Source organism: Labrus mixtus, chromosome 23, assembly GCF_963584025.1.
Source record: "Labrus mixtus chromosome 23, fLabMix1.1, whole genome shotgun sequence".
Classification (NCBI taxonomy): Eukaryota; Metazoa; Chordata; class Actinopteri; order Labriformes; family Labridae; genus Labrus; species Labrus mixtus.
Window position 1 is genome coordinate 5,648,314 of NC_083634.1, and position 25,239 is coordinate 5,673,552.

A 25,239-nucleotide genomic window follows, 5' to 3' on the forward strand; every position below is an offset into this window, starting at 1 on the left:
TTTGTTGTAACACAGCCAGCAGGAAGTCTGGGATCCAGAGGAATTCCCGCAGCGCTCACCCTCAGCCCGATGTTTTTGAAAATGCATTACTCAGTGTTCGAACAAGTCCAAGGACGCACAATGGTTCCTGACAGGTTTTCACCAGCAGACACATTTTAAACACTTGATTAAAAATAGGAATATATATTATTGGGGTAATTGAATCTATCCAATTGCTAACCTTTTACCTCCTGGCTGACTTGTCCCTATAAGGTTGTAGTGTATAACATGGGGCGGCTGTGGCTCAGTGGATAGATTTGTCGTCTCTCAACCCGAAGGTCAAGGCTTCGATCCCCAGCTCCTGCAGCTACATATCCGTGTCCTTGGGCAAGACACCTAACCCCAAATTGCTCCTGCTGCTTAACTGGCTCCTGGACTCATCATCACCACAGGGTTAGCATGTATGTTTACCTACACTGCAAGCTACCTGAGAATTAGCAAAAGTAGCAGAGAGAACCCCCATAATTCCCGGGATTCACGGGATAGCTAACAGATTATCCAGTATGTTGTTTGTTCAGTATCAGTTCTTCTTCCATTTTCTGATGAACATGTTACACAACATCACTTGTCATATAAAATCTGTAGCGCTGCACTGTGACTTTAAAACAACATCTGAGTCTGACGTTAAGAAACCGCCTCCCGTGTGAAATGTGCTGGATTCCACATGCTGCTCCTGCCGTCTCTGTTTGTTGTTGAGTAAATCTTTGCACAGAATGTGTGAGATTGAGTTACACAAAGGCACGGCCTCAAACAAACCCCCGGATGACTCATACAGCTCCATTAGTTCAGATGTAGAACTACATGCAGACGGAGTCTCACAGTGATCGGCTCGGCCCTGGATTGGTTGGAAAGGTTGCTGACTGATATTCAGAAGATCCACATCTTCGTCTATTCGATTCCACTTGCTGCTCAGGTCTTTGGTTTGTTTTATTGAAGCCGGTCGTCCCCGTTGACTCCTTCAGGATATAATCAAGTCAGCAACAAGGCTGTGCATCTTCACTGGTCTCACCTTTACATTTGATATCACAATGGATTTCATCATCAAATTTGCACATGACTACTTTTGAAGACAAGCAGTCAGATAAATATGAACTCCCTTGAGGGGTAAGATCCCCAGCTCCTGCAGCCACATGTAAAAAATTTAAAATAATGACTCAACGCTAACTTTTTGTTTAACATCCTTTGTTTTGTGAACCATCCAATGTAGACCTCAGGAAGAAAAGACTAGAGTACGCACATCCAAGCACATTGCATACAGGTGCAGGACACAAAAAACTAAGAAATAAGAAAAAAGAAAAAGGGGAAAGGTCCTAAAGGAGATCATTAATAAAGTTGCTCATTGGGCTTGAACAGTGTTGCCGTCCCAGTTCTGTGGTTAGTGACACATTTTCTGTCAATGAATCTTTGGTGTCACACAAAGTTGATCCAATTGGCTGAACGAGCTGCGGACATGTGGAACACAGTTTCTCTTTAATCCCGTTTTGTTTCCTCCTCGTCGCTACAGTCCAGAAAGTTTGATCAAATCTTTACACTCGATCTTTTATCTCCGTGTCTGTTTGTGTTTTCTATCGCACCGAGCTGTCAGCGCTGGAAAAACATCAGCGAGTGAGCAAAGATCGCACCCTTTGAAGTCGTCCTCCTCTTGGCGTTCACTCGATTGACCTCTGCACACGGAGAGTCAAACATTCCAGAGAGGGACGGCGGCTCCTGAATCAGAATCTGAATCTGAACCAGACTGTTGCGTGTTTGGGTGAAAATGACAACCTTTGCACCTTTTGGGCTCAGCCTCCCCGAGACAGAAAGTCGTCTCTCCTTTTCACTTATAAAGCCTCGGGGGAGGGGGGGGGGGGGGGGAGTTATGGTTGCCAGGTTGGGTTAACCTCCTACCCTCCTTTGGGAGCGTGAATCAGTCTGCAAGCACACACCAAAGGAATTCACTGAGGCTGCAATGTTGGGGAGCGTTAGTCAAATGTTTACCTTGCAGCATCTACACAAAGACACTTTGAATAAAAAGGAAGCTAACCTCCAAAACAACCACGATACAAACACACGTCTGTGCGGACGTATGAAAGTACACAATCAAGTCGAGTCTCTCCACCCTGTTTTGCTTGACAGAGAAGTATGTGTGTGAGAGAGGGGGGGGGGGCAATAAGTCTTCATGCGAGCTGAGAGGTGTGTGCAGGTTGGCTGCTGTTTTGACAGGCGTGCCTTGAATACCAGCCTTCTTCTGGGAAGAGGGAAACATGCTGAATTGAAACAGGCTGGCTCGTGCATGCACACAGTCGTTCCTTTTCTCTTTTTTTTTTTTTCGGAGCTGCGCAGGAAAAACAAACTGAAGGCCTCAGTGAAGGAGAGTGAGTCCACTGTGCTGACCTGTGGAACACACTGACACTTCAGAGGCTATATGGAGCAGAGGATTATGGGATATTGCACGTTTTGGTTGTGTAGCCATTTAACCAGCAATTCTACTGTTTTCGTTTCATTGTAGCTTCTCTTATTGTTTACTTCTGACTCTGTTTTTCTGCAATGATTTCTGCCTTGACAATGTCCAGGGTGACAGTTTGGATCCTTAAACTACCCAGATTGTCTTAAACCTCTTTTATCCGCCTCATGTTCTCATTTCATGTTGTCAGTCTGTGAAACGTTTAGAGAAGCTTTACATGATCTGCAGCTCATAAACCTCCTGATTTATCTGATACTGGGGTCTGTAAAAACCCTTATTTCATCCTCTGCCTGAAACTGTTTGTTTCGGCTGCTGTCTCTTTAAAACGCCTCCCCCCCCCCTCTACGAGCCCACTTTCTTCTTATTGGCCAGCTCTCTTGAAGCCTTTAGGGGGGCAGAACGCTGCAGGGCTGCCAGGGGAGGGCTGCTCCGGCTCACGTAGAGGCTTGGAGCCGTCTGGTGAAATTCTTGGTTTCATGTCGGGGAACTATCACGAGATTTGCGGAACAAGCCGTTCAGCGCCCTCTGCGGACGTTTACCTCATGATCTGAAACTCTGCCCACGTTTAGTTTGGGACATCCAGCAGTGTAACACTATGTGTGAGTTTGAAAATGGAGATCAGCATAGTAGTTCAACTTTAAGCAGATATCCAGAGAAAATATCTGTTTTTGATTTCAACAGAGTCAGACATAGAGGATGTCAGGAGTGGAGGGTTTCAAATGCTGCAAGTGCATCTCCTGCGTTGGGCCCACAACACCACAGGAGGTCTTGACAGTAAGCTCCAGTGTCCCAGAACCACCCCCCCCCCTCCTTCATGCTAGCTGTCACCGTCCCTAATGTGATGTACAGTATTTTTTTTAAACATTATCAGGATGCATTGTCAATTTTGTAATATGAACAACTTTGACGTCCTCAGCAGTGGATATGGCTGAGCCTCTGCAGAGGTTGCCATGGATACAATAGAATGTATGACGGCATATCAGATGTTTTGAAGTATAAAAAGCGTAACGTGTTAACATACTTCAGAGACGAGAACATTAAAAAAAACAGGACATATCACAGGGGGAAGGGTGTTTTTATTTCAAAAGAAAAGAATGGACCGCTTGCTTTCGTTGAACCTTCACAGTGTGTGTATGACCGAGTGTGTGTGTGTGTGTGTGTGTGTGTGTGTGTGTGTGTGTGTGTGTGTGTGTGTGTGTGTGTGTGTGTGTGTGTGTGTGTGTGTGTGTGTCTGCTCAATGGGGTGTCTGAATAACGCGACAGGTTGATGGCTGACCTGGGCAGAGACCGGTCCAAGTTATTACAGTATTTCAATCTCTATTAGATTTAATCTGAGTCAGGGGGCCAAACACTGATGTCACTGTTGACTTTTATACAGCAGAGCCAACACACACACACACACACACACACACACACACACACACTCTTGCAGACTCAGATGAAGAATGATTGTTACAACACACATGCTTTTTCATCCGTCCTGTCATCGCTCATCATTTCATCACACACTCCCTCTGTTCGTCATATCTCGCCCTGATAACAGCCTCATAGCTCCGCACCGCTCCTCTGCAATTAAACCCACTTCAGGGTCATCTGGCCCGCACGCCGCCTCACACGGCCAGCACAGTGAGCAGAGCTGTGAGGAATGCCATCTTCCCCTGCCCGTTGAAAAAAAACGTTGAGCTGCGTGGTGTTTGTCTGGCCTCGTTATTCTCCCATCAGCTCGGAGTCTTAATGGACATCAGATCTGGAGGGTTTCTGGGTGCAGATTAGTCCTCGGTTTGTTTTGACAGGCCTGTCTGAAGCAAGTGTGTCTGACCGCAATCTGTGTGTGTGTGTGTGTGTGTGTGTGTGTGTGGCCCTTTGCTGTTTGTTGTGCTGCTGAACTCAAGACTCTTTGTGGCTGAGGAAATGCAACTATATTAAAAAACCCATGTTATTGACTTCTTAAAACCATAAACACATTCTACACATGACTATAGCAGCTGGAAGAACGCCATGTTGATTCTCCTTTAGGGGAAAACTACGGTGGCTGGGAAGTGCAACACATAATTACAAAGTTTGAAACACTTTTTCAAAGCTTGAGACAAATGTACAAGTGGCAGAACACTTTTAAACAGTCCCCAAACACATTTACAAATGACAGAATCTTTGAGGGAAAGAGGATGTACCAAATGCAGGAAGTGACCCGGAAGTGCATATCTGGTCCTGCCGTCTCATCTGTGTCCTTTAAAAGTTCGAGAGATCGTCCACACGAAAAGCAAAACTGACTAAAAACACCGTATCACTCCATATCACTGTTCACCAAAACAGACAAAATGACCCCTCACTCAATCACTTCCGGGTCACTTCCTGCATTTGGTACATTCCCTTTCCATCAAGATTCTGTCCTTTGTAAATTTGTTTCGTCCTTGGTGAAAGTGTTTCACATCTTGTAAAAGTTCTTTGGGTTTTGTCAGTATGTTTTATAAAATGTAATTTGTCTCACATTTTGCAAAAGTGTTTCACACTCTGTCATTTTGTTTTGCACTTCCCAGCCACCGTAGAAAACTCTTTGTGGTTCTCCTTTAACTGCTTTACTTCAAGGTGAGCCGGGACATTATTGCTCCCCTCCTTCAGTCTCATGTTGCTCCGTGCAAGAGTGAAGAAAAAATGAAGAATACAGCAATGGGCAGCCTCAGACTGACTCTCCTCCACCCCGTCCCCCTCCTCCTCCACCCCGTCCCCCTCCTCCTCCCCCTCCTCCTCCTCCCCCTCCTGGTGGCAGATGGGATATTGAACTCAGACTGGCTCTTGCCCCTGGGGATGAGGGGAGTCAGCAGCTTATGATAATGGAGTGTAATTAGGAAAGCTATAGCCTCTTTTTAGTCCCTGGTTTGTGGATAAGTGTAACTAAACCTGGTTCAGAGTCATCTGAAGGAGCTGTGAGGTCACAGGGTTTGAATTTATCCTGATAGACAAAACTTCTGGAGTAGTTCAGAGGCTGAATCATTCAGATTTCAATGATCCCCACAAACAATGATGTACAGGCTTCCTGTAGATGAGCTAAACGTCAGAGCGGCTGTAAAACAAAATGATCCTGAGTCAGAGGTGAACTACTTCTAAATGTTGTTCACCCTGAAGCTGAGTGATGAACACATTAAAGTTACTCAAACCAGAGTTTTGAAATCTCATGCAGCGCTATAATTAAAATGATCTTCACATGTGGAGAAGAATGATGCGTTCAAGGACACTCAGTAAAATGTGCATTCATGTGCTAAAAAGTAGACCATGTTGTGTTCTCGTTCAGTATTCAATCATAATGCAGAAATGAGCAGCATCCGTTTATGAGCTCCTCTACTACAACTGTTATGATTATCATAATAATCCCAGGTCGTCTGATTGGAGGAGGAGGTACATGGGGCGGGCACGCCACAACCACAAAGCTAAACAGCACCCCTTGATAAGTTACACACTGGGTTTACTGTTAATTATATTCACACATATCAGGGAGTTTTTGGATCTTTGGCTCAAGCGGTAACCTCCAGTTTAGAAAAATTAAACTGGAAAAAAAAGCACAGTAAAAAAATCCTGCAGTTCCTCGAGTGTCCACTAGAGGCTGGCTGCAGAAGCACAGGAAGTCACATACACACCCATTCTAAAAAGTCTATTTTTACAGCAGAGATTAACATGTTTACAGTCTGGTTCAAAAAAACAAATAGTTCTGATTAGTTCATGTCTCGATGGACACACACTGTACGGGGGGTGAATGTTTTGATGACTCATCAGTTTTGATTTGATGAAGGATAAGAGTTATTCACAATAAGGCGTGTAGCTGACCTGATTGACAGGTGGGCGCGGTGTAACGGTTTGTCAGGAGGTTTAAAACCCGCCTCAGCTCCAGCTCTCAGCCTGTCGTTAGGTTGACTGAAAGTTAGGCTGAGACAGCATTTCCAGCACGGAGACCTCCATCGATGGGACTCCAGCGCCCCCTGCAGGAACAGACGGGTGACGTCACTCAGGCTTCGTCCTTTAATATTTTTAGTCTGAAAGAAAAAAATTGTAGAAATGTCGCAAACCTTTTTTTTAAAAGTAAAAAGTGAATATGAGCACTAATCAAATCCTTAATTACGCAAAATCCAGATTTATAAATATCCATACTCAGGGCATTGAGTTGCCTAATTTCTGATGGTCTTTGAACGCATCTAAACTCTCCATGCAGGCAGTTTGCGGGAGAAAGAGAGAGAGAGGGAGAGAGAGAAAGAGAGAGAGAGAGAGAGAGACAGAGAGAGAGAGAGAGAGAGAGGGGAGGAGCAGAGGAGCAGGGAAAGGAAAGAGGAGGAGAAAGATCCGGAGAAAAGTTTGAACGGAGACTGTCCAGCGGCCGGCTCGCTCTTAAAGCAGGAATAAGTGGAAAGTGAAGGAACACAAACGGCGTGAACGTCAAACGTCCGGTCTCTGTGGGAGTTTGGATTTTACTGGTGCCGGGGAGCCGCCGGGCACACGCCTGCTCCTGAGAGTCTTTGGGCGGATTAGATGAGTCTGACTTCACGATGAGGAGCGACCCTCTTCTTTTCACTTCCAGCAGGGGTGAGTGACTTCAAACAGACTGGGGTTGAGGATTATCCCCACAGGAGTAAAAGTCACGTAAACGCACCTTTTCTACTAAATATGTAAATTAAACCATCAGAATCCGAACTGGCCTATAATGAGCCGCGAGTACCTGACGTTTCCGTTTTGTATTTCTACCTCTTTACTCTGCTGTTTGCCCACTTTATGATTTGGTCTAGTATTCCTTAAGTCTTTTATACCTTCTGAACATTCAAAACATGAAGCCTGTGGTAGATAAAATATTGTAGCCCACTTTAACCTGCAAAAAAAGAAACCTCAAAGGTGAAGAAAAACGTAAAAAAGTCAAAAAATGAATGCAGTGACTTCATTCAAGAATGTTACAGTTTATTTTCCAAACTATGCTTTTGTCATTTCGCTTGGATCAGTTATATTGAATAGCTTGTTTTTGGTTTTGCTTTGCATTAGGCTACTTGATACAGTCACGTACGCACGCGCTGCACACACCTCCACGCGCTGAAAAAATGCGTGCCTGTAGGGTGCAACTCCGCGCGACGTCTCTGACTCAATAATGAGTTTTGCGCAAAAGGAAATGAATTCAGTAAAATAAAGATTTAGACAGTTGATGGTTTTAGCTTTGCACAGCGCGTGCACGCTTCCATACACACACACACACACACACACACACACACACACACACACACACACACACACACACACAGATGAATATTTGTCAACAGTGGGATGACGGGACACGTTTGTCATTTTATGTTGTGAAAGCTGAATGTCTGAAAGGTTTCACAGTTTGAAATAATCCAGGTTAATAAAATGTTGGCTCTCACAGGATGGAGGGGGGGGGAGTCAGAGAGGGAGTCAGAGAGGGAGGGAGGAGAGACAGTTGGCTCTTGATAGTGTCATTACGGTTGTGGTTGGTTGTCAAGTGTCTGTGCAGGATGAACTGCACGCCAAACTCCATTCAATTATCTGGTAATTTAATGTGGCTTCACTTAATGCTCCAGTTCGTACCTCATAAATGTGCAGAATGCATTCTTTGGATCTCTGTCTAAGATATGATGACATTGTTTATGTGATGTGATTTCTCACTTAGAGCAGTGGTTCTCAACTGGTGGGTCGGGACCCAAAGAGCACGGTCGAGAGCATGTACCTGGAAAACAACTGGTGTCCAACACTCTGTCAAGCTCTTTGTTCAGTTTCTTCCATCTGAGGTACAAAACATTTGACGGAAGCTGCAAACTGCACCATTCTTTGGTTGAGAAATATCAGAAATTTGGGTCGCTATTTGTCAGTGAGGAGTTGGTGGTGGGTCCTGAGGCCAGACGAGTTCAGAACCACTGACTTAGAGTTTAATCCTGACAGCCACAAACCTGCAATTAGCTTGGAATTAAGAATGAAAAAAAAGGATTAAGAAATGCAAACTACATCCACCGGGGGCGTTTTTCACACCTCTAGTTCGTTTGCTCTGGTCTGAATCATCGACCAAATTGTTTCATGGTTGCTTAATTACTGCCAGTTTATCTGCGTTCGCACGGGGACATTTACAAGCGAGCCAAAACTGTGTGATGCGGGAGGAAAATGCTCTCTTAAGAGGTCGGAATTTCTTGCCGGAAAATCCCAGAAGTTACCTAAGGGCGTCTTCACACCTGACGTGTTTGGTTCTGCTGCAAAAAACTCGAGTTTGTTTGCCAAGTTTGTGCAGTTTGTTTGCGCTGGTGTGAAAGTTTGAAAAGCTGGGTCTTAGTTTGCTTTATTTCGGACTCTGTTGCCGATCGTCTGGAGTAAGAACTTGAACTGACCGGTCTGACCTCGTGCAAGAGATACCTGCAACACTCCAAGCTGGCTCGCAAGTATTTGTGTACATTTATAGTGATTTGAGTTTGGGCTGTTGCAGTAAAACAACAGAAATAGAAGCAAGTGTTGATGGAATTGACGAGTCATGACACTGAGAAAGATCCCCATGACCCCTTCTTCACGATGTCATAATCAGTTACCTTGAAATACTCTCACTCCCATATGACCTACTGTGCAATAACTCACCTGACAAGCATGTAGCCCGATGCTGAAACTTTCCTTTTCTTCACGAGATGTTTTCATTGTCAGCTCTTTGACACAGCCGAGCCGACTGTTACATAACGTGATTCATTGTTTTTCTGGCATTGTTACCTTCAGGACGTTCTGCTTTTCATTACCTCCACGTTGCTAAGACAACCGATCTGGATACATAAACAGCACATTATTTCTGCATGCTTCACTGAAACATGAAAAAAGGATCAGAAGAGTTCTGAACATTAGTGCTGCGTTGGACAGCTAAAGCAGCCGGTCAGATGTAGAACACAGTCCAGGTCAACACGGGGATAACTCCACTCTGCAGCCAGAGAGGTTTCCCAAGATGATCCTGGAATGACAACACAAATGCTCCATATCTCCGATGTCTCGTTCTCGAGCCGTGAATGGAGTCCTACAACAACAGGACCTCCGCTAGCAGCTGCAGGGTATCAGGTGGCCCGGCGGGGGCTTCTCTTGCCCGGCCACTTGGTGAGGTTCTGACAGACGCTCATTGTGTAGACGGCTTGTAATCACATCTCAGCGGCACACAGAAAAACACGGCAGATTGTGTTTTGGTTTTGGATTTGGGCGAGGGTTAAACCAATGTGAGTTTAAGTCGACCAATATGCAGGTATGTAGCAGAAGGTAAACCCCCCCTTGTTTAGTCAGGATCCTGATACTGTTGGCTACACACATTTGGGACAAGGAACACACTCTGAAGTGATAAAGGAGACTGATATTATCATCTGATAACATGTCTTATTGTTGTACATGTGGTCCCACAGTTATGTTCAATGTTTTCACAGCTCGATGACTTACCAAGGGAATGCGAAGACAGCGTCCTGAAGTGACACAGGAGACGTGAATTATGCAGATCAGACTTTTTATTCAATGCGAGGGAGACGTTTGCATAATGTTGAGTCAGCTTTGGTTTTGTTTTCCTGCGTTATTACTGTCTGAGCTGAATCCATTCATGCATTGTAAAAGCTGTACATGTCTCATCTTGCATCTGACATTCCTTCTAACCATTCTGCGCCATGATGTTTTCATTTAGGCATACTTTTTTTTTACCTGTTTTTTTTTTTCTACAAATAATCACAGAAAAGTGTTTTTTTTTTTTTTAGGGTGATTTTATTTTTATCACCAGGTAGCCAGATTTCAGCTTCCTTTTACTTGAAAGATACGTTTTAAGCGCCACTCAGCTGAGATGATGGACAGGTGCTCCACCACCAGTAGTTGGGTGTCCATCAGAGAAGTCCTGGTCCTGATCTTGGCTTACAGGTCACACACTCTGTACTGGTCAGGTTCTAGTAGCAGGACAGTAACTGAAGACAGAGTTCACCAAAAAGGAGCTCAAATTAATTGAGCTGTGCAGCCTTTGTCTGAGGGACTTCTTTCCCCGTTTGTAAAAAGCTAATTTCAGTTCACACTAGTTGACTAGTCTGAAGTAAAGACAACACTCAAAGTTGATTAAACATGCCTTAACATGGGATCATAGTGTCTGATGAGGGTGGTTAACGTTAGCAGTGGCAGCACCACCAGCCTTCAGCCTTCAGGTTAACATCCTCATGTGCTGGTTACACATTGCTCCGGTCAAGTGGTTACACAGTTTATCAGTTTAATCTGACACAACCTACATACAACTTTATCTCCATTATTCAAAATACTGCCAAAGAGCTTCATGCTACGGATGATGCTGGTTTACATCCTGGTAGTAGAGCAGTGCGTTAACCAGAGCTGGAGTAGTGGCGAGATGATGTGTTTCAGTTTAGACACAACATTTAGCCGACTCGTCATTCTTGTGCTAACCAGTGAGGGTGATGACAATCAATTGGTTAAGTCGGCAATTTGTGCACATCGCTTTCTGTTAACGAGATCTGACAGCTTTGTTGACCAACAAGAATTCACAGGTATGATCCTGGGCCAAAGGTAAAAGTTGGGTTTAGCATTTTGTGGGGAAACGGGAAAAAGAAGAGCCGTTGATCTACTGGTCTGTGGAACCCCGACTCACTTTTCTTGACAAGCTGGTGTTGGAAACACATCCAGCTGCTTTTGCAAGTCAAGGATTCCTTTCAGCAGGTCCTTGCTGAAGAATCCCCCCCACACCCACCCACACACACACACACACACACACACACACACACACACACTTCTGGGGTGCTATATTTTGGGGGCAAAATTGCACAAGTGTTTAAGTGTTTATAACCTTTTATTATTGCAGCTTTCCACACGGAAACCCTGACTCCACGAGCAATTAATCGGGGTGTGTGTGATGTGGGCAGAACGGGTACATGGTGTCACCGTTCTGGCCCACTTGGCCCATTTGGTCCTGCTTTAGAGCTGGGGGTCTTTTTCCCCCTTCTCCGCCTCGCTCCCAAAGCCTCGTTGCCCCAATGATGATTGAAGTTTAAAAGCTTTCATGTGTCAAACACGTGAACCCCCCCCACCCCCACCCCTCCCTCCTTTTTTAGGTGGTGGGTTGGAGGATGAATCCCAGAAGCAAAGAGGAGGGATGAGGAGAAACCAGTTTGTAATTTCTCCTCCTTCCCTCCAAAGCCGACCCGTCAGTAAGCTGGCATGCGGGAACAGAGACTTAAATCTGGAGGCCGACTAATCATAGACCTCGCTGCCTTCCCTCCCTGTCAATATCCATCTGGAAAAACACAGGAGAAGGATTAGGAGCTCGAGCACAACATGGAAGAGCCTGATGCCAAATAGGAAAGTTTATTCAGCTATAACACAACTGGCAACAAGCCTACTGCTTTAACATCATCAACCAAACTTTTACATTTGGACTCCTGCCTGACAATCTAAAGCTGACAGTTGAATTAGTCCTATCTTTGTATCTTGGCATTTATTGTTGTCTTGCTAATTTGTGACAATTGGGAAGGGATTGTTTCTGATCAGCATCAGCGGGCGTCTTTAACGGGCTTATTGATGTAATAGGATGAGCTTGTTAGGCTGTCTGTCTTGGACAAAGCCTTTGGGATTAAGAGAGCAAAGCTTTATTGGTGGTTTGCCAAATTAGGTTGGGGGGGGGTTCGCACAGCAAGGGGCCTGTCAGATTAACAGAGACCCTTTTGATAGAGATGACAACAACAACCGCTCAGGGAAGGGTCCAGGAATCACTCGGGACAAATTTCAGCTGCAAAGTTTGCACGGTGATCTGGCTTGACTTTGGATCTGTCAATGAGTCGAACATGCTCAGACTCACAGATTCTCACATGGGTGTGTCTGGTGAGGGGGGGGGGGGGGGGGCAGTATATAATGTGTGTTGACAGATGAAAAGGCCCGGAGCTGGCAGACACAATCAGGACTTTATGTGGCCTCTAAAGATGAGACACTGGCGTAAGATTAGAAGACAGCGTTGAGCGAGTTCTACTCTTAATGTGCTCAGATTGACTCGTCCATGCAGATCTCAGGATTTCCCAGACATGCATGTATGAGATCAAGAAAAGGATATCTAAAATCAAGTCTGCAGCTAAGATGTGCCATTGTTGCTGCATAGCAACAAACGTGCATGCCAAAATAACTGGCGACAGATCATCTCTACTTCTGTGTTTTACACTGTCTGATTTATGTGGTGCTCCCTCTAGAGGAATCCTCCAGTAACACACGTTGTACATCAGCAAGTATGTGAACATTTACATTCATTACACAGCCAGTTGTCTACATGTACGCTTGGTTCAAAAGCAAGAATATTTGAGGCTTAATGTGTTATGTAAAACGACTTTCTGATCCAGTAGATGTCGCCCTTGAGCACCAGCATGAAACCGAAACAAACTTCCTGTTGGGCGACACCTCCTCCATACTGAAGCCTCCGCTCTCCTCCAGAGACACACCTCCAACCCCATCCTCGGCTCGAGCTGCAATTGTCTCCTGCACTGTTGTGTTAGCATGCTAATGTTAGCACTCTTTAGTTAGCTTGTAGCTTCACATTGAACATAAACTGACACAGAATGAGCGTGATCTAAAAACTCTGATGTGACATCAAAATAATCAGTGAGTATGTTCTTCTTGACTAAAACAGCTTTTATACTCAAGGGGAGGAGCCGGCCGTCCCGTCCATGTAAACACGGCTCTCACAACAACACAGCCAGCGGGACTCGAGCTTCTCACTCATTGTAGACAGTCATGACTCAGAGACACATTTACACAGGAGAGACTGGATTTATCATTTATTTTCTGAGGGGTCAGGATGAACCAATAACCAACTTTAAGTCAGGGAGAATTCAAAATCAGATACCCGACTGTGTGGAACCCTTTTTCTGATCATTTCATGAAGGCGTTCATAATGCAGCGAGGTGTTTCTGTTTTTATACAAAGAATCTGAAGATGATGTTAACGACAGAACTTTGATTATCAAGGACACGTCGTAGATCAATCAACGTGTTATCATTCACGTCCCTGCGTATGTGGAGGGGGGGGGGGGGGGGGGGGGGGGGTTTAACTTCATAAGTGGATAAGTGAATGATCTCACCACGTCTTAGTCGTATTGAATCTCTCACAGCCTCACTAATGAGAAACGTCTGCACCATGTGACACTTTCTTCTCACACCAAAGCAGCTTCCAATCCCGGCCCAATCAAGGAAACCACATTCCGCGCCCCCCCCCCCATTCCCACCAGTAGATCCAATCCCACAGCTGGAGCTTCTTTACAAGTTCCTCCCCTTTCCCCCCAGTCACCGTCTTTGGCCTGAGGTTTTATCTAAGCACCCTTTAATTACCTTTTAAAAGAGATACCAAAGGGCGAATCATCTCTCTCCACAAATACTGTCTTTAGCTCGCTATTGGACTAACCCCCCTTTCATTCTCCTCTCCCATATCTTCTGTAAACCTCCGTCAGCGCCGCTCCATCCCTCCGTCTCCAAGCCTTTCTTCTGCCCCTTGTCGTGTCTTTAAATCAGGGTTTTCTGCAGATGTGCGTTTGCGGTCAGAGAAACATCTGCTCGTACGGTGAACCACCTGTACAGTTCGATAGGAATCAGCCGCGCTCTGTGATGATCGCTTGGCATGCCCGATGGAACGAAGCAAACACACAGACCTCATAATTACAGAGCTGAGACACGAGGGGAGAGCGAGACAGGGAGTCTTTCATCATAAACTAATGCAGCATCGCCTGCTCTCACTACTCTCCCTCTCTCTCTCTCTCTCTCTCTCTTGGTGCTCGTCCAAGTCGAGGCTCTGCAGACGTATATGAAACATTTATGACTGGAATTATTGCACGACATTCACAGCTTTTTACCCGCAGTTTAGACCATATGCACCGGTCTATAGGGCCGTATTTAAGGCTTTTTCCAATTATAGGGAGAGAATATTTAGACTATGAGGAGAGAGATTATTAGATGTATTTAACCCTCACAGCCCTGCAGAGGGAATGGTCTAGCAGCCCCTGCGTTGGTACTATTGCTTCTATTTCAGTCATTTCATGGAGCATCTTTAAATACTTCATATCCCTGAAATCTGCACAACTTGAAATGCTAAGTAAGTTGGGTTTAAGCCATCAATATTTTTGTTCTTTATCGTTGAACAAAAATCTCTTGCAGCTAAGATTGTTGAGACGCAGTAAGTTAAGGACGGAGTAGACCACTTTGTACATGACATGTATCAGAATTTAAAGACGCTTCAATGAGCATAAACATGTTCAGATCAAAAAACAGAAGACTTAGGTTCTTGGAGCAAAACGAATGAAGACTGATTTATCTGGGTTTGATTTTTAAGATCCATTTGTGGATTTTTGAAGTTGTTTTTGTGGCCTTTTTGCCTTCAGCTGAAGAGAGACAGGAAATGTTGGGAGCAGAGAGCGAAGGGGACGACATGCAGCAAAGGGGCCAGAAGTCGAATTTGAACCCCTGGCCGCTGAGATGAGGACAACAGCCTCTGTTCATGGGGGGGGGGGGGGGGCGCGACATAACCGCAAGGCTGTCCATGCTTGAAAAAAAGTCCGAGTGAGCTGATGTGTGAGAACACAGCAGGAAATATTCAGAAACATTCACCTCGAGCGAGTGGGGAGGGGAGGGTGACGTTTATACCCTGCAACCAGCACACCACCAGTGACTGTCTGCACGCCAGTGGTGCGATCTCTGTGCACGTAATGAAACCAAACTTTGTTCCCACCCCTCCACCCCTCCACCCCCCCCAAGCAAACACATTTTGCAATAGCAGCGAGGAAAACCTTTCTTACAACGAGGCAGAAACCGAGAGCAGAACCGAACTCTCTGTGAACAGCCGTCTGCTGCGACTGGACGAGCTGAGAAAGTTGTATAGAGGCAGATGTAGAAAAAGAGAGAGAGAGAGAGAGAGCATGCAAACATTTACCTCCTATCGCTGCCTCCTGGATGTCTTTGTTCAGAGTTTGAACAGAATCATTGAAGTGATTTTAGCAGCTGAAGCGTATCTTCTGTGGCTGTATCTTGTGTACGGACTGTTGGAAACTTTGCATTGCCTTTCCTTTAGTGTGTGTTTGTGTGTGTGTAGCTTCTTATGCAATCATGCCTGCTGTGTTTTGGTGGCACGCTGGAAGCAGTAACCATGACGATGCCCGGCCATAAAACCCGACCTCAATTAACGAAAAAGAAAAACCACCGTCTTACTGTAACGCTCAGCCCACAGCGCAATAAAAGTTTCCCAGAGGCACAGAGACAGTACTGAGCGGAGACGATCGAATGTGTCGGAGCTTCTCGTGCATCCGTCGGCTTTGTGGAGGGAGGGGGAGGGGGAGGGGTCTATCACCTGCAACAGAGAAAAAGGTTTTTACCCCGGACATCCTCCCCGTCTGAATGAAAATACTTTTTGGATGATTTTGAGATTTTTTTTGATGGCGTCTGTCATGGCGTGCGACACAGAGATGACATGCAGTCTGCTGATGTGTCTTTCGATGTTATATAACCTTTCTGTGACAAATTACACCCTTCCTGCTTTTCTACCCCAAACTAGAACGCCACCTCAAGCTGGGCACATATTTTCATATTTTTCTTGTGGTCTAAACGACTGATCGGTGTAAGAAGGTCTGGACTGGGTCTGACAGATTGTTTGGGTCACAAGACCAGCAGTAAAAGCTGGGATGTAAGAGTTTCAGGGAATTGGATGGTAAGGAGGCAAAGTTTAAGACTTTGGACCGTGAGAATGACGGACGGATTGGGGCAGCATCAGCAGTAATGCAGGGGCGTTGTGCTGGACCGTCGAGGTGAAGAAGCAGCTGAACCTGAAAGCAAAGGTTTTGATTTGCCAGTCGATCCACCTTCCAACCCTCACCTCTTGTCAGGAGCTTTAGGTAGTGACAAAAAGAATAAGATTGTCGATACAAGCAGCTGGAGGGAGTCTGGGCTCAGCCTTAGAGGGAGGCTGAGGAGCTCGGAGTAGAGCTGCTACTCCTTCACATCGAAAGGAGCCGGTTGAGGCGGTTTGAGCATCTGATCAGGATGCCTCCCGGTCCAGGTTTTCTGGGCTCGTCCAGCTGAGAGGAGACCCCGGGGTTGACTATGAGAAATATATATCCCACCTGGTCTGGGAACACCTCTGGGAGCAGCTCGAAAACGTTGCTGTTTGTTCAACCTGACCTCCTCTGACTGTAATATGAAAAGCTGCATCTTTCAATAAGTGCCCCCCCCCCCCCCCCCCCCCCCCCCCCACCACCTCCACCGCCTTGTCCCGGATAACTTGTCTGTAAGTAAAAACCTTTCAACAGATGAACAGTGACGAGTGATTCTGATGTTTTTGTAGTTCACAGCTTGTTGTAGTTTCTGAGCGTCAGCATGACCCTGAATCTTCTCGACTAATGATCCAGAACAATTACTCTAAATTCATGTTGAAACAAGGACACACACTTTTTAAAGTGTGTGTGTGTGTGTGTGTGTGTGTGTGTGTGTGTGTGTGTGAGAGAAACAGCCAGACTAAACACACCCTGACGTGTTAAAGTCACTGCTGTTAGCAGACACCTGAAACACACACAGAGGGGGCACGGGCTCAGTCTGTGTGCTGTCTATCAGAACAGCTGTATTCTGGGAAATAGCACAGAAAACCCCTCCTCCCTCTAACCCACAGAAGCATTTTTTTGCACCGACAACAACTCCAGCGTTGGAGCCTCGGGGTCTCGAGTTCTCTCCGAGACCCAAACATGACCCCGGCCGTCTCGAGAAAAAAAAAACAAAAAAAAAACAACACACCTCACCCAGGAAAAACCCGCTTTGTTCTGAGCTCCGGGAAGTGTGAATACCTCGCAGTGAAAACATCCCTCCGACATGTCGAGGTGTTTTCAGCGTGTGTGTCTGGGTGTAGGGATTCATTGTTTTTCTTGGAAAGAGCTTCCATCATTTGTCATGCATGCGTGGTGTTGACACAGCAAATGTGGTTAGAGGAAATTATATTTGCCCTGATGTAAATATAATTGAAAGAATATGTGAGCTATCAGACGACTGACCTAAACGTGTTCTGTGTGCGTGAAAAAGAGGCTGTTTGCACAATCGAAAGTATGCGTTTAATGAACAAATGCGTGCACATGCTTTAAAAAGAGAGGTGGAGTGGAGTGACAGACGGAGAAAAGGAGAGAGTGAGACAGGAGGAGTGAGTCTTTGAAGGAAGGGCGTGGGAGGGTTTGTTTGCACGATGAGGTACTTTTTACTCGCCCTCGGGCCGTGTTTGAGGGTGGTCCTCCTCGCTCCGTGCCACTTGATTTTCCCTCGCCGACTCTGGTAATCTTGAGAGCTGGCTTTATGGTTTTAACGACACACACACACACACACACACACACACACACACAGGGGTAGTTTTTTGACCACCCCTGTGGAGGTTAAGTATTGCACAGGTTGCACAAAACTGTGAAACAGTAAATGGAGCAGTGAAGACAGCTTGGCTCAAACAGGAACAGTGTGTGTGTGTGTGTGTGTGTGTGTGTGTGTGTGTGTGTAGGCTTCAGTCCTCGGTGAACCTCGGTCGCAGGATCAACTCTGGGTCCTGACTCTATTTCGTACATGTCACCCTCCACTCCCTCAAACACCTCGCCGTCAAATAAAAGCCCCCAAAAAAATGACCTGAAATTAAAAAAAAACTCACCGGCAGAGTTCGATTGACATGAGCCATCTTTAACACACGCACTCCTGAACACTTTTAGATCATTTCTGGAGGACTGGCCCCTTATATCCTCCTGATCTGGTTGTTCATACATGCACCTCACAGCAGGGGGCTATCCCTGTCAGTCAGGGGGGGGGGGGGGGGGCGGGGGGCGGGGGGTCTCCTGAGGCAAAGATGCAGAAGTGTCAGAAGCATCAACAGAGTCCTCTATACGACGGTATAAAGAGAATATTTGTCTTTATATCAATGCTACGTGTAGTTCAACAGAATCTCAATCTGATTCAATCGGTCAAGCTAAATGCTAAATGCATCATATCAACAAGGTGGAAAAAAAATAATCTTGACTCCTTGCGTCACTTTCTGCATCACGTTCTCTTCTCTCCTTCTCCCTCTTTCCTGGTTTGTCCTCCCCTCCCTCTCTCTCCTGCAGGATCATTTGGTTAGCGTGAGGAATGTGTGAAAGACGCTGAGGACCCAGCCTCCGAGCTGCTCTGAAAAAAGAGTGCATTGGAAACGTGCAGTTTATAAATATGAGATTTCAAGAGGAACATGTCTCCGCGTTCCTCCAGCGAGCTGCGGCCTCACCTGTCCACGGTTAATCATAGAAACTGACCTGTGTGAGTTCTGTTCAGACGTGGTGTTCACGAGGAGAGGTTTGTTGTTCATCACGTACCTGGAGGAGAGTAGTAGGAACACAGAGTCCCCGCCATGGAGACGGACTCGTTGGTCCAGCACGTGGAGCGGTTGGAGGGGCGGGGTTTGTTTTAGACTGCCCGGATATTTAACACTTGGGTCACATTAGTTCACCTCCCGTGCTTCTGGCTTTGATATGTTTTGGCTTTTATGCCTTTTTATTTGATCGGACAGTGGATAGAGTAGGAATTCAGGAGATAGAGAGAGTGGGTGATGGCATGCAGGATAAAGGAGCCACGGGTCGGATTTGAACCCGGGGTCGTCAGCTCGGAGGACTAAGGCCTCTGTGCATGCGGCGGGATCTAAGAGCTAGGCCAAAGTTGCTTCAATATTATTATGTAAAGCCTGATTTTTATGATACAACAGCTCAGTTTTTCTATCTCTACATAAATCCAAGCTTAGGAAGATATCGGCCGATACATCTTTTTGAATTATTTTACTCCCCAATATCAAAAACTCAAAATCAGTCTGGCCCGAATAAAAACTACAGAATGTAAACATGTGCCAGAGTTTCATTCACGTTGGTTTGCAGGCTCCGAGCGGCCTTCTGGTTCTTTTTTAATATTTCAGGTGGTGTGACTCCGCCAAATATTTCCATTGGGCTTATTACCCATGCACCTGTCATTAGTTTTATTTCTGATATCTTTCTTGATTTATTGGACAAATATTCCCAGAAATGTACTCGAAGAGAGTCGGCTTGTGACTGGAAGTTCATTGAATGAATGAACAATGAAGACGTGGTTTTTTTTCAGCCTGAAGGTTTATCATGTGAAGGAGCTGAACTTTAATTCTCACTTACTGATCTTGATCGAGGTTACATCCAGCGTGACGTCTCCTTTACTATATCCGCCCAGTCAGCTTTTCCTGAGCTTATCATCTTCTTCACTCCACTCGCTCTTTCAAGTCTGCAGCCGCTCACCTGCACCATGTCGTCACCTGCGATACCATCACGTGTTGACTGTAAGCTCGAGCTGCACAGGAACAGAGCGAGATGTTTGTGATCTGCAGAGCGTGTCGGCTCCATGCGATGCCGTCCGTATCACAACCAGCTGTCAGATGTGATCATTGTGAAGGTGTACCTCCACTTCTGGTTCCTCCTGATGTTTTCGCTCTGTGAGAGGAGGAGGAGGAGGAGGCGGTGTCGTTGTTTTCCACCAGCAGACAGAAAGAACTCTGCAGCAGAATGTGCGTCAGGTGGGTTGCCAGGTCTGGTCCTGAGCTGATTGATTGACTGACTGGACGCTCTGTTTTCCGTCTCTACCTGGCTGCACACTCGCCTGTTGTATAACGGTGTGTTGCTTTTGTTCAGAGTCTGTTTAGTGTTAGATGAAAGAGCAGATAACTTCAGAACAGCTTTAACTCAAACACAGGGAGCGTTCAGGTGGATTAATGGATGTGGTCTGGTCCTGTGTTCAGGGTGATGCACCTCTTGTTTTGAAATCTCTGACTTACCCTAAGTTGTTCCACTTACAGTCTCCAGCCTTTTAAATCTTGAATTCCTCACAACTTCTGCTAAAACCAGAGACTGTAAATATTAATGGTTGAAGCCTGAGTGACGGCAGATGCCCATCCCTGAGATCCCTCGTCTGTTCCTGCAGGGGGCGCTGGAAGCTCATCTGTGGTCTCCATGTTGGAAATGCTGTCTCAGTCTAACTTTCAGTCGACCTAACGACAGGCTGAGAGCTGGAGCTGAAGCGGGTTTTAAACCTCCTGACAAACCGTTAAATTGCGCCCACCTGTCAATCATGTCTGTTAAGCGCCTAACTATGGATAACACGTATCGTTTTCAAAATCAAAACGGAGCCGTTTAAAAAAAACAGTGTGTGCCAGTGATGACAATAACTAATCAGACCTATGTAGTTTTTTGTACCAGGCTGTAAACATGATTATTTGTGCTGTAAAAACAGCTTTTTTGCCTGTGGTGTGTATGTGACTTCCTGTGCTTCTGCAGCCAGCCTCTAGTGGACACTCAATGAACTGCAGGATTTTGCACTTCCGCATTGGCTTCATTTTTCAACACCGGAGTTTGCCGCTTGGCTAAAAATGTTCACTAAATACGTTCTCTCTCTCTCTCTCTCTCTCTGTGTGTGTGTGTGTTTGTGTTTGTGCTGCAGCGATGGAGGAGCTGGTGTGTGAGCTCCGTCTCTTCCTGGACCTGCTGGACAGAGAGTACCTGAGCGCCGGGGTCCGAGAGAGGAAGCTGCACCTGTCCAACATCCTGCACAGAGTCCTCTCAGAAAAAGGTGAGATGATGAACCTCTTGTGTGCACGACAGAGAACCACACACGTGTCATGAATGCAAAAGGCTTTTTTATTTAATGCATCCAGATGGAATATTCTCTGCTTATCAAACGTTTGAATCTACTGGAACATGCAAACATTATTTACCCATCACTATGAGAACATTTGGTTAGCTACTTTGTACTCACTGTTTGAAGTTTCGTTCAAGTTCAGCCTGGATTAAAGTTGAGGCTACTGACGTCGACACACAGACTCTGCAGTCAGTAACTTTCTTTCACTTGCCACTCCTTCTCAGAGCCGTCATTCAAGTCCGAGATCCACAGTGGTCTGCCGGCCCCGCCTCAGATGCCCCTCCCTGAGATCCCTCATCCATGGCTGGTAAGACTTCAATCCTACAACAGAAAAAGAAGCAGCCTGTAATGAAGTGACCAGTCCGCTGTTTGTTTGGCTGACAGCCAGCGCTTTAAAGTAGAGGGACTTGTGTAAATACTGACAGGATCACGTAATCGCCAATCACGTACCAGCACCAAAAAGAACTGGTATTCGGTTCCCATCCCCAGCTTTGTTACTTCACAGGTCGAGGTTCAATACTCGGCTCCTAAATAAAGGTGTGTGTACAAAACGCAGCATCGTATTTAAACTTCCCTTGGAGCTGCTTTCAGTCACATGAGTGTCAGCCGCAGTAATCCAGCGAGACGTGGAAACCATGTGCGCCGCGTTCAGGCTCTTTTTACGGCCTCCTGTTAAGCAGTAGGAGACGAGTCATGGCTTCGATGTGTTTTCCTGTCTCACACAGCGCCTTGCATCACCCTGACAGTCACTGCAAACATCTCTGCTATGACATAATGTGTGTGTGCATACGTGTGTGTGTGTGTGAAGAGAGCAAGCGAGAGGACAAGCAGGCAGTGTGTGTGTGTGTGTTTGTGTGTGTGTTTGTGTGTGTGTATCAGAGCAGATGCCTCTGATAGAAAGCAGGTGACTGTGATGGCCCGCAAAGCCTTCTCACCATAACAATAAGCCACAACACCTTGTTCTACATCCTCTCTCTCTCTCTCTCTCTCTCTCTCTCTCTCTCTCTGTCTCTCTGTCACACACACACACACACTCAGAAACACACCGAGGCAGCACTAGTCCTTACAGTGCAGTTTGTAATTAGAACCAGTCGACGGCCTCAGCCTCCTCCGGTGACCCCAGTGTGTGTCTGGAAATCACTGCCGAAGTTTTCCCGGAAAAGTGAACGGGAGGAGGAGGAGGAGGAGGAGGAGGAGGAGAGATGTTTCACCACTTTCTATCTCCCTCCTCTTCCTCTTTTTGTTTTCGTAGCGGCTGTTGTTGTCTTTTGAGAAAACTGCTTTATTACTCAGGAAAGCGAAACCTTTCTTTTACTTTCGCTGACAGTGAGACTGATCCTTTATGTGCAGCTGATTGCCCGGCTGTCGTCCAGGAGAAAACACCAGGAGTTAAGACGGCTTTAGTCGACATTGTTGAGATGTACAGGGATGTGATTCTTACCTGATGGTGCCAGCTATTGAAAATATTTGTTGGCTGTGGGTGCTTCCTACACAATCTGACAGTAGACTGACCCTTCTCTCCGACCTCCTGCTCAGTAGGCTGATATTTGTTCCTACTTCGTCTGATTCCTTCAGTGTGGAAGTGGCGTCATCAGCCCGCCTCATGTTATTGACACTCCAACTCAGATGTGATCTGCACGATGGCTCAGTAAATAATACAAAACTTCACGTTGCATGGAAACAATTTTAACAACTTGGCAACAGCCAATGAGAGTGAGCAAAACTGGAGGCGTCACCACCCGTATGCGGCGTCACTTTTACAGCCCACAAAAATGGCGGCGAACTTAAAACACTTAAACCGAGCCCCCTGACCAAGTCCATCGTCCGCCATGTTTGTTTTTTCTTCTGAAGTCACGTTTGATCGCGCGTGTTTTCTGTGAGATCTCGTGTGTGTGGAATCATTTCTACGGCAGGTGTGTGCTCTGGCCCGAGCCGTGTGGTGTGAGCGTCGGTTGAAACTGTCCCAGAAGTCTGTGGTTCTCCGACGTTTTTATAATCAAGATAAGAAAATCTTTGTCGTGTGTGTAACCAGCCTTTACAGACAGCGATCCACATACACAAACACGTCTTAACAGTGACCCTGTCTCGCCCCTGTGACGCCTCTGCTGCTACCTTGGAATGGCGGCACAGAGGTCGAATCACTTCTTTCCATTACGCCTCCATGACCTTCATATTGAAGACGTGGCGTTAAGATCGCGCCTTGAGCTGGCAGTCTGAATAAAGCTCAGATAGTTTCTGACAACATCGCAGAACGGATCCCAACACAGAGAATGAGCAACCACCATGACATCACCATGACATCACTGTGTTCAAAGCAACCAAACCCCATTTAGAAAAACAAGCGTTTGACCTCAGACAGTACGGGAGTGTTCGCCCTCCGGCTGCTCCAGTCAGGTCGTTTGTCTGAGTTATTGTGTGTCCAACAAACATTGGATCCAAACTCACCATTCAGAACATCAAAGTCCCACAATGACATGAACAAACTCACCCATCAAAGCAGCAAACCTCCGTGTAAAATGGCTGTTTTTGTCAATGGAGTCTGGTCGCCTTGAAGAAGAAGAAGAGTGACACAACAGCTGTTTGTGGTTTAAAGAATCTGACTTTAAAGAGAAGGTCTCTCTCTGTCAGAATCTGTTCTGTAGCGTTGTCACGTCAGACACTTAAAACAACAAACTGAGACGGTTTTACTTTAATTATGTTTTGGGGGCATTTTTTGCCTTTTAATAGACAAGACCGCCAAAGAGAGACATGAGCCCTGTTTCCACCAAGCGCTCTGGTTTAGTTCAGTACGGTAAACCCTGCTCTCGCTTTGCGTTTCCACAGCAAACCGTGCCCTTATTTGGTAAGCGGAGTGTAAGACAGATGGAGATAGCCGCGTCAGCTAAGAAATAGTGTGACATCATAGCAGCCCAACACAGTGTAGCCCGCATTTATTAAGTTCAACTGAGAAGAAGAACTGGGACACAGTAAACAAAAGAGACCCTTTAGGGTCGGATCGGTACTCTTGGCGCCCCAGCAGAAGGGTACCAAAAAAGTAGGACGGTACAGATCCTTCATTTTGGTACCATTCCCAACTTTTGACAGTGGAAACGCCAATAAATGGGTACCGAGCTGAACCGGACCGCTTGGTGCTATACGTTGTCGGGAGGAGATAGTGGGGGATGAGATGCAGCAAAGGGCCGACGTCGGATTCGAACCCACCTACAATGCGACGAGGACTTTTGCCTCCCTACGTGGAGAGTGTGACATAACCGCTAGGCTATACGTTGACCCATTTTCATGAGGTTCTGATCCCTGACAACTTCCTGTTTCTGTGCTTAAGATCATATCCTAACCTTCCATCTACAGGAAGGTCCTTACTTTATTTCAAAATAAAAGCACAATTGAATTCAAACAGCAAGTAAAGTACTCTCAGCTTAAGACAGTACACATAGCAGCAGGCCTTCCCCGCCAACGATCCAGAGGAACCTACAAGACATGAGATGCTCCAGATGTGTCCGCCTATTCAACATCCTCTAAGTGTAAGAATAGTGTTTCTAATTATAAAAAAAGAAGTATCACTTGTGTAGGATCTGCAGAATCCGGGTGGTTAAAGTTCAACTCTCATAAATATAGTTGGATGGAAACTCAGCTCCTGTCTTTTATTTCCTTCCAGCTCGCCGTCTCTCTGTAGCTGTCTGTCTGCTCTGAAATTACCATTCATCACATTTCCACACTGACCTCTGGAGAAGCTGTCGGGGCGGGGAGGGAATAACTCTGCACCCTTTAGAGTTGCATGAATCCCCGCCTGCAGAAACGGACTCGAACAAAGAGACGGGGTTCAGGACGAGAGAAAGGAGGAGGGGCGGAGGAGTTAAAGAAACAAAGAAGAAGAAGATTTAGTGCAGAGGAAACCGTTCTTCAACGCTCATTTTCAAACGTGAATATTTCATCCAGCGTCAGGCGTGAGTTATTGGTGGTGAGAGAGTGCAGTAAATAGAAATGAGAGCTCTGATAGAAGACGTACGGAGGAGGAAGAGACGGCCTCGGCCACGGTCTGTCTGTGACCCGTCAAGCCTCGGTGGCGAGCCA

General features: G+C 46.1%; 1 protein-coding gene across 3 annotated transcripts in view; it reads left to right on the plus strand.

Moving 5' to 3' along the window:
• afap1 (actin filament associated protein 1) overlaps positions 1-25,239 on the plus strand; it is an 81,030-nt gene that overhangs the window by 22,960 nt on the left and 32,831 nt on the right. For 2 of the 3 annotated variants that reach the window (XM_061031362.1, XM_061031364.1), the window contains exons 1-3: positions 6,963-7,051; positions 20,971-21,099; positions 21,393-21,475. In XM_061031362.1, coding sequence (XP_060887345.1) covers positions 7,015-7,051; positions 20,971-21,099; positions 21,393-21,475 — 249 coding nt within the window. In that variant the 5' untranslated portion in view covers positions 6,963-7,014. Of the gene's footprint in view, positions 1-6,962; positions 7,052-20,970; positions 21,100-21,392; positions 21,476-25,239 lie in introns of those variants that run through there. The other variant, XM_061031363.1, reaches the window with a different exon arrangement.